Below are 14951 nucleotides of genomic sequence, written 5' to 3' on the forward strand. Positions count from 1 at the left end.
CGGAAGGGATCTGGGATCTGTTTATTTCATTTGCAACTAATCCTTTTGTTTTTAGCCCCATCTTTGCATTCCTTTTCAAAGTTACCTGGACCAACAATTCCTGAGCCTTTTGAGGGCCCTGACGTGTAAATTAGATTGCCACTGTGCTTTCTCCATTGCTGGCATTCTTCATTCTATTATCAGTATATATGATTCATCTGAAGATTTTATTAAAAATTCAGATTGATTCAGTAGGTCCAAGTTGGAGCCTGAGATTGTGTATTTATAACAAGCTCCTAGGTGATGCTTATGTTCCTGCTCCTGTTTTCTTGGAAAGAAAAGAAGCAGCTTCATTGGAAGTTGTATCATAATTTATGTAGCCAATTTCCTATTGCTGGATATTTAAAGTAATTCCAGGTTTTTACTTTTAAATGCAATATTATGAGATGAACAGCCTTAAAAATAAATTAATAGGGCTTCCGTGGTGGCGCAGTGGTTAAGAATCCTCCTGCCAATGCAGGGGACACGGGTTCAAGCCCTGGTCCGGGAAGATCTCACATGCCGCGGAGCAACTAAGCCCGTGTGCCACAACTACCGAGCGTGCGCTCTAGAGCCCGCGAGCCACAACTACTGAGCCCACGTGCCACAACTACTGAAGCCCACACGCCTAGAGCCCATGCTCTTCAACAAGAGAAGCCACCCCAGTGAGAAGCCCACAATGAAGAGCGGCCCCCGCTCGCCGCAACTAGAGAAAGCCTGTGCGCAGAAACAAAGACCCAACGTAGCCAAAAATAAATAAATAAATAAATAATATATAAAAATTAATTAATAAAACACACCCATTTCCACGTTCAGTTTGAATTTTGAAAGATGTATATACACTTGTTGAACCACCACCCCAATCCAAATAAAGAACATTTTGGTTTTTTTTTTTAGAACATTTTCATCTCTACAAAAAGTTCCCTGGTGCCTCTGCCCCATCCTGGCCCTGGGTTTCCACTGATTGTCTGTCTGGCCCTACAGATTAGTTCTGCTGTTCTAGAATTCCACATAATTGGAATTATGGAATTCCACACTTTCTTGTGTCAGGATGCTTTCGTTCAGCGTGTTTTTTCAATTTATCCCTGTGTAGCATGTATCCCTGTGTAGCATGTATTTCTTTTTATTGCTGAAAAGTATTCCACCATATGGATATATTACAGTTTATTTATCCATTCTCCTGTTGGTGGATATATGGGGTTTGTAGCCATGGTAAATCAAGCTGCCACACATTTGTGTACAAGTCTTTTTGTGGATATATGTCTTCATTTTTCTTGGGTAAATACCTAGGAGTAGGATTACTGGATAAAATGGTAATTGAATGTTAACATTGTAAGAAATCTCAAAACAGTTTAAGCAATGTCAGGTTGTTCTCCTTCCTTGTCAACACATGTATTGTCAGTCTTTTAGATTTTAGCTCTTCTAGTGGGTGTTGCAGCAGCATCTCATAGTGGTTTTCATTTCCCCAACGTGTCTCTTAAAATTTTCTGCCCATTTTTCTAATGGGCTAATTGTCTTAGAGTTTTAAGAGTCCACTCATGTTCTGAGACCAAGTCACTGGTAAGATATTTATTGTGAATATCTTCTCCCAGTCTGTAGCTTGCCTTTTTGTTTTCTTAACTGTGCTTTCAAAGAGAAGTAAGTATTTGCTCTTCAACAGAGTCCAGTTTATCAACTTGTGTATGTGCACGAGCACATGTGCACATCCTGAGAAAGTTATGCCCACTATAGTGGGTGCCTAGTGTCCCCCCAGAATTCCTGTCTATCTGGAATGTGACTTATTTGGAAATAAGTTTTTGCAGATGTAATGAAGGTAATAACAGAATAGGGTGGGCCCTAAATCCAGTGATTTAGGTTCTTACAAAAAGAGGAGAGGACACACACAGACACACACAAGGGAGAAGGCTGTGTAATGATGGAGGCAGAGATAAGTGTTATGCTGTCACAAGCCAAGGAATGCCAGGAGCCTCCAGAAGCTGGAAGAAGCAAGGAAGGATGCTCCTCTAGAGCCTTCAAAGGGAGCATGGCTCTGTTGGGACCTTGATTTCAGATTTCTGGCCTCCAGAACTGTGAGAAAATTAATTTCTGTTGTTTTGACTACCCAGTGGTAATTTGTTATGGCAGCCCTAGGGAACTAATACATCTAGCTAGGACCACAACGATTGTCTCCTGTTTTCTTCTAAAAATTTCAGTTTCACTTTTACATTTAGCCTTATGATCCATTTTGAGTTTACTTTGTGTATGGTGTGAGGTAAGGGTTAAGGTTAATTTTTCCCATATGGATATATGGTTTCCAGCACCATTTTTAGAAAAGACTATCCTTTCCCCCATTAATTACCTTGTACTTTTGTTGAGAATCAATTGACCATAAATATGTGGGTCTACTTCTGGATTCTCTTCTGTTCAATTGATTTATAGGACTATCCTTATGCTAATACCCCCTCTTTATTTCTATACCTTTATAGCAAGTCTTAAAATCAGGTGGTGTAAGTTCACAAAATTTGTTGTTCTTAAAAATTATTTTGGCTCTGCTAGGTCCTTTACATTTCCATATAAATTGTACAATCAGCTTGCCAATTTCTACAAAAAAACTGGCTGAGTCTTACAATCCATCATATATGTCTCCATGGATTTAGATCTTCTTTAATTTCTGTTTTATTAAATATTTTGTTTATTTATTTGTAAGTGTAAAGGATTTTTTTAAATTGTATAAAACAGGCAAAATTATTTAGGTCAATACATTTTAAAGGAATTTCACGTGTTCTGATTCCTTCCACTGCCAGTCACTTAGTTCCTCCGAGGTTTGAGTCATAATCTTCAAGATAAGATAGCCCTTTCAAAAAGAACTTTTGCTCAGTCCACAGTTGTCATGTCAGTCAGTCCACAGTTCTTCTAGGTCAGCTTCTTTGATCTCCCATAGAATATGGACACACTTTAAATAAATTCCCCACCTGTAATCTTTGGGATCCAATTTCCTCAAGCAATTTACTTTAGGACCATGTTTAGTGTCAGAGGAGATGGATCTGACTGGTTCTGAATTTTAGACACCCTCTAAACATGCATTAAGTTGAAATCAGATTACTCCTAAGCTATCACACCCTAGATCAGTACGTATCATTGGGCTATGCCAGTACCTTTTTTTTTTTAACATCTTTATTGGAGTATAATTGCTTTACAATGGTGTGTTAGTTTCTGCTGTATAAAAAAGTGAATCAGCTATACGTATATGTATATCCCCATTTCTCCTCCCTCTTGCCTCTCCCTCCCACCCTCCCTATCCCACCCCTCTAGGTGGACACAAAGCACTGAGCTGATCTCCCTGTGCCATGCGGCTGCTTCCCACTAGCTATCTATTTTACATTTAGTAGTGTATATATGTCCATGCCACTCTCACTTCGTCCCAGCCTACCCTTCCCCCTCCCCGTGTCCTCAAGTCCATTCTCTACCTCTGTGTCTTTATTCCTGTCCTGCCCCTAGTTCTTCAGAACCTTTTTTTTTTTTTTAGATTCCATATATATATGTGTTAGCGTACGTTATTTGTTTTTCTCTTTCTGACTTACTTCACTCTGTATGACAGACTCTGGGTCCATCTACCTCACTACAAATAACTCAATTTTGTTTCTTTTTATGGCTGAGTAATATTCCATTGTATGTATGTGCCACATCTTCCTTATCCATTCATCTGTTGATGGACACTTAGGTTGCTTCCGTGTCCTGGCTATTGTAAATAGTGCTGCAATGAACATTGTGGTACATGACTCTTTCTGAATTATGGTTTTCTCAGGGTATATGCCTGCTAGTGGGATTGCTGGGTCATATGGTAATTCTATTTTTAGTTTTTTAAGGAACCTCCATACTGTTCTCCATAGTGGCTGTATCAATTTACATTCCCACCAACAGTGTAGGAGGGTTCCCTTTTCTCCACACCCTCTCCAGCATTTATTGTTTGTAGATTTTTTGACGATGGCCATTCTGACTGGTGTGAGGTGATACCTCACTGTAGTTTTGATTTGCATTTCTCTAATGATTAGTGATGTTGAGCATCCTTTCATGTGTTTGTTAGCAATCTGTATATCTTCTTTGGAGAAATGTCTATTTAGGTCTTCTGCCCATTTTTGGATTGGGTTGTTTGTTTTTTTGATATTGAGCTGCATGAGCTGCTTGTATATTTTAGAGATTAATCCTTTGTCAGTTGCTTCATTTGCAAATATTTTCTCCCATTCTGACGGTTGTCTTTTCATCTTGTTTATGGTTTCCTTTGCTGTGCAAAAGTTTTAAGTTTCATTAGGTCCCATTTGTTTATTTTTGTTTTTATTTCCATTTCTCTAGGAGGTGGGTCAAAAAGGATCTTGCTGTGATTTATGTCATAGAGTGTTCTGCCTGTGTATTCCTCTAAGAGTTTTATAGTGTCTGGCCTTACATTTAGGTCTTTAATCCATTTTGAGTTTATTTTTGTGTATGGTGTTAGGGAGTGTTCCAATTTCATTCTTTTACATGTAGTTGTCCAGTTTTCCCAGCACCACTTATTGAAGAGACTGTCTTTTCTCCATTGTATATTCTTGCCTCCTTTATCAAAGATAAGGTGACCATAGGTGTGTGGGTTTATCTGTGGGCTTTCTATCCTGTTCCATTGATCTATATTTCTGTTGTTGTGCCAGTACCATACTGTCTTGATTACTATAGCTTTGTAATATAGTCTGAAGTCAGGGAGCCTGATTCCTGCAGCTATGTTTTTCTTTCTTAAGATTGCTTTGGCTATTCAGGGTCTTTTGTGTTTCCATACAAATTGTGAAATTTTTTGTTCTAGTTCTGGGAAAAATGCCATTGGTAGTTTGATAGGGATTGCATTGAATCTGTAGATTGCTCTGGGTAGTATAGTCATTTTCACAATGTTGATTCTTCCAATCCAAGAACATGGTATATCTCTCTATCTGTTTGTATCATCTTTAATTTCTTTCATCAGTGTCTTATAGTTTTCTGCATACAGGTCTTTTGTCTCCTTAGGTAGGTTTATTCCTAGGTATTTTATTCTTTTTGTTGCAGTGGTAAATGGGAGTGTTTCCTTTATGCCAGTACCTTTTTAAAGTCCAGACACTGTGTTCTTAAGATACAAGCCTTAAAAAAGAAGCCATCCTTGTTTCATGTCAACATTAAAATTAGAGTACTAAATCAGTATAGCTGATAATTTCCCTCATATTTTATGCTTTTAAATTATCAATTTTATAGTCCTGGAAGCAACCTTTATGTGTATAAATACCCCCATCACTTGAACCTGTTTTAGGTATCATGTTCCTTCTTCTGTATCAAAACTCACACTGAAGAATGAGTTCTGGGTTGCAAAGGAGGATTTATTTTTGCATCTGTCTGTAAGTCTTTGTCCACGAATTACACAAAAGCAACACAAGTGCCATTTCTGCAATGTTTAAAATATTCAGAATACTGTGCTTGCCTGTGCTTTGTCAAATTTATCCCTAAATGTTCCATATTTTTGATGCTATGGCAAATGTTATTTCATTTCCAATTATTTATCACTGGTATATAGAAATACAATTTTTAAAAAACTAACCTGCAGCCTTGCTAAATTCACTTGTTACCTTTTGTAGCTCTTGTTGCAGACTTTCTAAGTACATGATCATGTCACCCATGATTAAAGACAGCTTTACTTCTTTCTTTCCAGTCTACATGCCTTTTATTTCTTGTTAATTACTTACCGCACTGGCTAGGACCTCTAATAAAATGTTGATGAGGGTTGGAGGGTGGACATCCTTGCATTGTTCCTGGTCTTGGGAGGAAAAAGCCCACTCTTTCAGCATTTGAGGTTAGATGTGGGTTTTTCGTAGATGCTTTTTATATGGTTGGGAAGTTCCCTTCTATTATTTGTTTTCATGAGAGTTATTATCATGTTGGATTTTGTTAAATGCTTTTTCTACATCTATTAGATGATCATATAGTTTTTCTCCTTTACTCTGTTAACACGATGAATTACGTCGATTTTCTAATGTTAAACTAAGATTGCATAAACTGTGATGTATTAGGTTATATTACTATTTTCATTTATTAATGAATTTAATTTTTTCATTAAGGATTTTTGCCTCTATATTCTTGAGGGATGATGCTTTGTAATTTAGTTTTCTTGAAATGTCTTTGGTTTTGTTATAAGGGTAATTCTGGTCTTGTAAACTGAGTTGGAATGTGTTTCTCTCTTCTGTTCTCTTTAAGCTTGATATTTCTTCCTTAAATGTTTGGCAAAATACATCAGTGAAGACATCTGAGCCTAGAATTTTCTTTGTGGGAAGGTTTTTAAGTACAAAATCAATTTCTTTAATAGGGATTTTTAGGGATCTTTTTGTTTGAGTTTTGGTAGTTCATGTCTTTCCAGAAATTTGTGTGTCATCATAGTTGTCTCATTTATTGGAATAAAATTCTTTTTAAAAAATATTTATTTTTGGCTGCATTGGGTCTTTGTTGCTGCAGGCGGGCTTTCTCTAGTTGGAGAGAGCGGGGGCTACTCTTCGTTGGGGTGTGCGGGCTTCTCATTGCAGTGGCTTCTCTTGTTGCAGAGCACGGGCTGTAACAGGCACACGGGCTTCAGTAGTTGTGGCTCGCAGGCTCTAGAGTGCAGGCTTAGTTGCTTCACGGCATGTGGGATCTTCCCGGACCAGGGCTCGAACCCATGTCCCCTGCATTGGCAGGTGGATTCTTAACCACTGCACCACCAGGGAAGTCCCGGAATAAAATTATTCTTAATAGTCCCCTATTATCTTTTTAATGTTTATAGGATCTGTGCTGAGGTCCTCTCTCTCCTAATTTTGCTAAGGTCTTTCTCAGTTTGGTTGGAGGTTTACAATTTTATTGGTTTTTAGAAAGAACCAGCTTTTGGTTCATTTTTTTTTGTTATTTTGTTTGTTTTTAAAATTTCATTGTTTTCTGTTCTTTATTATATCCTTCCTTTAGCTTACTTTGGGGTTTAATTTACTCTTTTCTTTCTTTTTTTTTTTTTTTTTGGCCACCTCACGCAGCTTGTGGGATCTTAGTTCCCTGACAGGTATTGAACCTGAGCCCTCAGCAGTGAAAGCGTGGAGTCCTAACCACTGGACTATGAGGGAATTCCCTTACTCTTCTTTTTCTTAAGGTGGAAATTTAGGTCACTGAATCAAGACCTTATTTTCCAATACAGGCAAATATAAGAATCTCAGAACGATACAGTGCAAAAGCAATTAATGTAGTGGAAATTAAAACTGAATTTTGATTTTGCTGGTTTTCTTATATTTGCCTTCCTGCTTTTCAAAGTTCTTTTTTCTACTGTAGATTTATAAATTCTGATACTATAAATAATACATGCTAATTCTTAAAGAAATGTTAAGGGTACAGAGAATTATAAGGAATTTTATGCGTCAGGATAGGCCATAACATATAATCACAAAATCCTTCCAGCTTGATACAACAAACTTCATTTCTTGCTTACACTGTGCATCCATTTTGAATCACCTGGGGCTTTGCTCCACTGCCCCACACAGTCACTCAAGGACCCAGATTGACAGAGGCCCCACTGTCTTGAGCTGTACTATCTGGAACACATCCTGTTTATTCCCTGTGGCAGGGGAAGAGAACACTGAAGGGGCTCTCATCTGATCCTTTGGGTGCCAATAATCTACACAGTCACTCTTATTTGGAAAGCTCTTTCACATACATAAATTGGATCCCTTTCTACATTTCCAGTTGTGAGTTGAGCCATAATTGTGGCTTACTGAAGAGCTTTGAAATCAAACCTGAGGTTGAACTTCAAGTTTCAACACTTAGCAGTCACACATCTAGGGAAATGAGTTTGTTAACCCCCGAGCATTTCCTCGTGCAAAAAAATAATATCTACCCTTCATGATTGTTGTAAGGATTAGATAAAAGGTATGTAAAATCCCTGGACAAGGCTCAATACATTATTTCTCCCAGAGGCTTTCTTCACTTGTGAGGCTCAGCAAATCCAGCTACAGTGCGAATCCCGTTTTCTGTATAGTAGTAGACCAGAACGTTAATTAACTGTGCTCATCTTCCCATCCTATTGTTTAATGCAGATGGTTTTGTTAGGAAACTTTTCTGTGATTGCATAACACAACTATTTGATTGTAATTATGCTATGAAGTTATATACCTCTTTTTTACTCTCAAACTCTCATGAATGTACAGTGGATTTTCCAAAAGCTACATGTGTGATATCACAGCTGATTTTATAGATGAGAATCCAGCTGTCTGCCGTTGAGCCAGATACTAAAGTAATTTGCGAAATGTGAAACAGTGGCACTCTGCTCACTCAATTGTTTTGTTTGGGAAAACACAGTAATTTTTCACTTTAAAAAATGTTACGTTAACATGCAACAAGTGTCAAAAGGTCCTGAAATGAAAGTTTGAGAGCTGCTAGTTTAGACTCTGAACCTGTGGGTGAAAACTGCAATGTAAGCAGTATTTCCTTAAACAGATACCATGTTATCTGCACCCATATCTCAGGGTCTTTGGTGACTTTTAATCTTTTTCCTTTTGCTGGAAAAAAGGAGTTACTTGTCGTAATCCTACAAATAGTTAACAGTTTCTCTAAGCAGAGATCTGGAGGCAGTTACACTGAACTCCAGTTATTTAGGTGGCTATTAATGACGGTTATTTTATTTTCTATCTTTCACACAGAGCTTATTCACGTGGCATTTTGGTATGCCAGGAACCAAAAGTGAGATAATTAAAGGCAGTAAAACTGAAGTAAAATAGGAAGATCAGCCAAGAAAGACCTACTGGAGAAAGCAGAGTAAGTATGGTGTGTTGTTAAGAATTAATTGGGTTATAAGTGGAAAAGCAGAGACTGGGTCAGTGAAAAGAAGTCATGGTTTGTTTCCCTCAGGCCCTACTAATACTTCTAAACTGGCCAGATCACACAGCAAGCCCAAAGATGCCTTGGAAAAGACTTGCACATTAACTTCTTAAATTGTATATGAAGCATGACTTGATTCATAAGTAGTTTAAAACATCGTGCAGGAAAAGGGTATCTTCATAAATCTTTGCATCCCAGTAGTTAATGTGAACATTTTTCAAGGGAAAATTGGGGGATGGGTAGCCCATCAAAGGCTTTTTGTCTTCTATGGGGAGGTTTTTTTAAAGAACAAAATAATGGAATTTTGAATACTTTCAGAGGTTTATGGAGTAAGTAGGGTTTAACATTTTCATCTAAGAAAGTTTTCATTGGTTTCCATGATTATGGTGTTCAGGAACCATTGTAAAACGACCAAAACCTCATTTTCCAACATACATTTTTCCATACAGTCCCTTTGACTGCTTTTTATTGCCTCAAGTTGCATATCTCCCCTAGGCCTTATCTTTCTTGTCTCTGAAGTTTCTTCCAGCTTTATGGTTCTCTTACATATTCCATTTCAAATTTGTTGTCTTCTTTCTCCCCATCTTCTTCTGAAGAGGTCCTTGGTTAGTGCCTCGGTGGCTGTGGCTGACCCCCCGCCCCCGCCCCACTTCCTTGGCCCCTAGGAGACACTCAGGGTTGCTTCCCTCCTGCAGGGACAGGCCTGCTGTACTGGCCTTCCAATCAGCTCCCCTTGGAGAGTCAGTGGTGAAATGGAAACTGAGGAAACATCCCTTGGATGTCGCCTACTTAAGTACGATTCCTTAGCTTTAATTTTGGATAGGACTGTAAAGGGTACAGTCATTTTATACTGATAATTCTTTCTTTTATCCTAAACATGCTTTTTAGTAAGTGGGTCTTTATAAATATGAACCCACATCGTTTCCCTTCCCCACCCCCATTCTGAACCAACATTTGCTATTTAAAACTAAGCCTGTTTTTTTTGTTGGCACAAGGAGGACTTCATATGGTCTTACCATTCCACCCAGCTTTCCTTATCCAAGGCCGGTAGTGTTTGTCAAGGTGGCAGCCATGATTCTGTGCCCCTGTATATCAAATCTGGAATGGAACTTTTTCTGAGAGGGTAAAGTTAAACTATATAGTATATTTGAGTATAGGAAGAAAATTGAGCGTACAAAAGAACTTGTTTCATTTGTTCTTTTATAACCTATAGTTATGAAAATAGGTATTGGATGATTTTTTATAACTGTCTTTACATATACGTGTGTGTAAATAGATACATTATTTGTGTGTCTTAATAACTTAATGACAAGGTAGATTGATGGCCATGAGAATATGTTAAAGAAAAAATTATTTATGATCCTTGTTAAAGAACAATGAGGCAGAGTTTATTCAAGATGACTGCAGTAGGTGTGGGGACCACAATAATGGGATTTTGCAGTTGGGGTCGGGGGTGTATAGAGACTGGACTCAACTCCAAGTACAACAAGGAAAAGGGGGGAATTTATACCCAAGGAAGAAGGTGGGGGTCAGGTCAGTGAATGGACTGTTACCAAGGAAACATCAGGGGTTAAGAGGGGATTCTGGTGAAACTGACCTACCAGAATTCTTGCTGAAGGCAGGTCAAGGTGATTAGACATCCCCTAAACTAAAGGATGATGGGGATGAGGAACGTGGTCAGATATTGAGAGTGAGAGATTCTGCCTAAACCGACTTAGCAATATTCTTGCTAAAACTGGACAATGAAAACACAAATACAGAAGCTCAAAAGTTGGCCTAGTTGAAGAGAGCTGAATTCTCTTCTCAACTAGGAGAGACTCTTTGTCAACTGAGGGTTCATTCTGTCAACAGAACGGGTGGCCCTCTCCCTCTCTTTTCTTTACCCTCAGACAGTATCCTCACTACTTCCTTGACATTAATCATCAGTTATCTGTAGGCAAATTGTTTTCTTACTTTTCAGACTTGATACTCCCTTACTTTTTTTCTGTAAAGTTTGAGAAAATCAGAAAAACCTCTAATACTACCATATTAATAACTTGATATGTATCTTTTCAGTCTTTTTCTATACATGTATAATATCTGTAAAAAATTAGATGACATGTTGCTGCATAATTTTTTATCCTGCATTTCACTTAAGTAAACATACTGTGGAAATTTATCATGGTATTTTTTTTTTTTAACATGTAACAAAATCACAAGGCATAACAACATTTAACAAGTATAGAAAAGGTAGAGTGAAAACTAAGTCTTCCTACCCCGAGAAACATTTTTTTTTTTTTAATATTTATTTTTGGCTGTGTTGGGTCTTCGTTTCTGTGCGAGGGCTTTCTCTAGTTGCGGCAAGCGGGGGCCACTGTTCATCGCAGTGCGCGGGCCTCTCACTATCGCGGCCTCTCTTGTTGAGGAGCACAGGCTCCAGACGCGCAGGCTCAGCAGTTGTGGCTCACGGGCCTAGTTGCTCCGCGGCATGTGGGATCCTCCCAGACCAGGGCTCGAACCCGTGTCCCCTGCATTGGCAGGCAGATTCTCAACCACTGCACCACCAGGGAAGCCCCCCGAGAAACATTTTTAATGGCTGCATGATAGTACATCAGTACATCGTACGGATGTATCACTTTTAATGCATCCCTAATTGTTGACATTCATGGGTAGGTTTTGTTATTGTTTGGGTTTTGTTTTGCTGTTATAAACACTGGTTGAACAGTCTTGCAGAAACAACTTTGGGTCAACTGTGTGTGTTTTTTTTTTTAAAGGATAAATTTGTGTGGGGGTTTTTTTTTTTTTTAGGCTAAATTTCTTGAATTTCCTTCCTTTTCTTCCATCCTTTCCTGATTTCTTCCTCTTTGAACTTTCCCTTTCATCATCTTTTTCCTGCTTTGAATGCATTTATCACTCAAGCTCAGCTCCTGTTCCTTTGCCCTTACCTAGCAATTCTTAACGTTCTCAGGTAACCCTACTCCTTCCCTATATTCTTTCATCTCTCCGGGTGCCACACCTGATGAATCTTTCTTTTTCCTTAACCAATATTTTCATGATTTTCAGCTGAACCATCTGTTTTATATCTTTGAGCTTCAGAGATTTATTTGAATGATGATCCTGCAGCTAAAAAGCTTTGAAACCAGCTATACTAAAGGGGCCTCATAAGCATTATCTAAATTTCATGGACAGAAAGACAAAAACGGGTAATGTTGTCTGGTGTCAGAGTGGGACTGAGTCAACAGCTATCAGTGGATTGTTCTGAGTATTCCTATCAGGCTGCTATTTGAAACCTATATATATATATATATATATATATATATATATAAAATATATATATATATTTTTTGTATTTTCTTGGAATGTATTTTATTTTTAGAAGTCAAACTTGCTAATGTTTTTTTTCCAAAGGAGAAAATTCAAACCATCAATGTGATATCTTATTCACAACATAGTTAATAGTAGAATGATCTCATGATTATGTCATGACTTAATGCAGGAACCTTCCAGTTTTTTGGAAAGAAGGATCTCAGTTTTTATTTCCAGGGAACTATTCTCTTTCTAGGAGAGTAAGGGAGTGAAAATCAGGTATCCTAGATCCTCTTTCTAGAGCTACACAGAGTTTCTATGCCTTTTTTCTGAATTATTCCCAGTTCTTCAGTTATAAAATTGGATGACATAAAACATGGATTGTTTTTAATAGTAGATGTATTTCTAAGAGTGTTTCAGTCATTTTTTAAAATTTTTATTGGAGTATATAGTTGCTTTATAATGTTGTGTTAGTTTCTGCCGTACAGCAAAGTGAATCAGTTATATGAAGCCTATATTTTGGCTCTGGTAGATAAGTGTTTTTTCTACCTTTTTTCAACAAGTTATTAAGGTAGAAGTTAGTAATTTATATAAAACAGTTTGGTTATAGATCTGAGAGTTCTGGACCATCTGGGTCTCAAAGAATGACGAGAGTGTACACATTAATTCTTCTTGATCATATTCTGTATTCTATAAGTATGAGAAATATGTTTATTTGGGGAAATGATTGAATTAAAATAGATTTTTGAGATGAGGTGCTTGCTTTGTAAAGTTTTAAAACAGTGATAGCATCAAGATAACATCAAGGTTTTCTTTTCACTTTTCTTTGCAGGGATGGAAAATAAAGTGAAGCACTGTTTTACTATAGCAGCAGGCCTTTGAAATTGAACTGAAAAAAAATGACTGCTCTTACTTCAGAGAACTGCTCTTTTCAGTACCAGCTACATCAAACAAATCAGCCCCTAGATGGTAACTGTCTGTTATTCTTGATTACACTTGGGAAAATATTATTAAATATCCTCACACTAGGAATGAGAAGAAAAAACACCCATCAAAATTTTATGGAATATTTTTGCATTTCACTAGCATTTACTGATCTTCTACTTTTGGTGAATATTTCCATTATATCCTATTTCAGGGATTTTGTACTTTTAGGCATTAGGTTTACTAAATACCACATCTGCCTATTTACTCAAATTATTTCTTTTACTTACGGCTTTTTGCATTATCCAGTTTTTCTGACAGCTTGTATAGATTATTACCTGAATTTCTCTAAAGCCACCAAGCTTCCATTTAAGTGTCAAAAAGTATTTTATTTCTTTGCAGTTATTTTAATTTGGATTTCAGTCCTTACTTATGTTTTGGGAGATCCAGCTATCTATCAAAGCCTGAAGGCACAGAATGTTTATTCTTATTATCAGTGTCCTTTCTACATTAGCATTCAGAGTTACTGGCTGTCATTTTCCATGGTGATGATTTTATTTATGGCTTTTATAACCTCTTGGTCAGAAGTTATTACCTTGGTACAGGCTGTTAGGATAACTTCCTATATGAATGAGACTATCCTGTATTTTCCCTTTTCATCCCACTCTAGTTATACTGTGAGCTCTAAAAAAACACTCTTGCCCAAGTTGATAGTCTGTTTTCTTGGTACCTGGTTACCATTTGTACTACTTCAAATAATTATCCTTTTACTTAAAGTACAGATTCCAGCGTACGTCGAGATGAACATTCCGTGGTTGTACTTTGTCAATAGTTTTCTCATTGCTACAGTTTTTTGGTTTAATTGTCACAAACTTAATTTTAGAAACATGGCATTACCTGCGGATCCATTTGTCAACTGGAAATGCTGCTTCATTCCACTTACAATTCATAATCTTGAGCAAATCGAAAAGCCTATATCAGTAATAATTTGTTGACGTGTTGCCATGTTAAAACTAAAGCTAACAGCTACAAGAATTACAATTTTACAAATGGGAAAGAATGATGACTTGGGACATATAAAGAATGAACTGAACTGAAAGCTCTCCCCCGCATCCCAAACTTTCATACCTTTTCAGAATGTGTCTTTTTGGGATTGTGATATTATTTATTAGGTTTTTTTTTTTTTAACAAAATATTTCCAATAAGAAATATTTATACCTGTTGACCATACTGATATTTGTGTTACCCAGAAAACTACTGGATACAAACTGTTAGGTAAATCTGTGATTCACTGCCAACTTTTCAGATTTAAATAAACATTTTATTACACTTAGAGCAAGAAAATCAAGATTGTTTTCTTTAAATAATTTGGTGTAAATATTCTTTAACATAAGGGGAAAGATGATTAGTGCAATTTCAATTTAGCTAATTTTAGGACTTCCCTGGTGGTGCAGTGGTTAAGAATCCGCCTGCCAATTGCAGGGGACATGGGTTTGAGCCCTGGTCCGGGAAGATCCCACGTGCCGCGGAGCAACTAAGCCCGCGCGCCACAACTACCGAGCCTGCGCTCTAGAGCCCGCGAGCCACAACTACTGAAGCCCGCGCACCTTAGAGCCCGTGGGCTGCAACTACTGCAGCCTGTGCACTCTAGGGCCCGCGTGCCACAACTACTGAGCCCACGTGAGGCAGCTACTGAAGCCTGCGCGCCTAAAGCCCATGCTCCACAGCAAGAGAAGCCACCGCAATGAGAAGCCCGTGCACCGCAACGAAGAGTAGCTCCTGCTTGCTGCAGTTAGAGAGAAAGCCCGCGTGCCGCAACGAAGACCCAATGCAGCCAATAAATAAATAAATAAATAAATAAATAAATTTTTTTA

At 37.8% G+C, this 14951-nt stretch overlaps 1 protein-coding gene across 14 annotated transcripts in view; it reads left to right on the plus strand.

Annotated features, from left to right (window-relative positions):
- Nucleotides 1-14951, plus strand: part of GPR160 (G protein-coupled receptor 160) — a 105223-nt gene that overhangs the window by 30714 nt on the left and 59558 nt on the right. For 8 of the 14 annotated variants that reach the window (XM_082459035.1, XM_082459038.1, XM_082459037.1 and 5 more), the window contains 2 exons: nt 8691-8805; nt 12986-13122. Coding sequence is in view for 5 of the 14 variants with exons in the window: in XM_082459032.1 (XP_082315158.1) it covers nt 8691-8734 (44 nt within the window). In the remaining 9 variants the exon portion in view is untranslated. Of the gene's footprint in view, nt 1-8690; nt 8806-12985; nt 14413-14502; nt 14706-14951 lie in introns of those variants that run through there. The other 6 variants (XM_082459033.1, XM_082459027.1, XM_082459034.1 and 3 more) reach the window with 4 other exon arrangements.

Source organism: Balaenoptera physalus (assembly GCF_965194825.1).
Source record: "Balaenoptera physalus genome assembly, chromosome: 4".
Classification (NCBI taxonomy): Eukaryota; Metazoa; Chordata; class Mammalia; order Artiodactyla; family Balaenopteridae; genus Balaenoptera; species Balaenoptera physalus.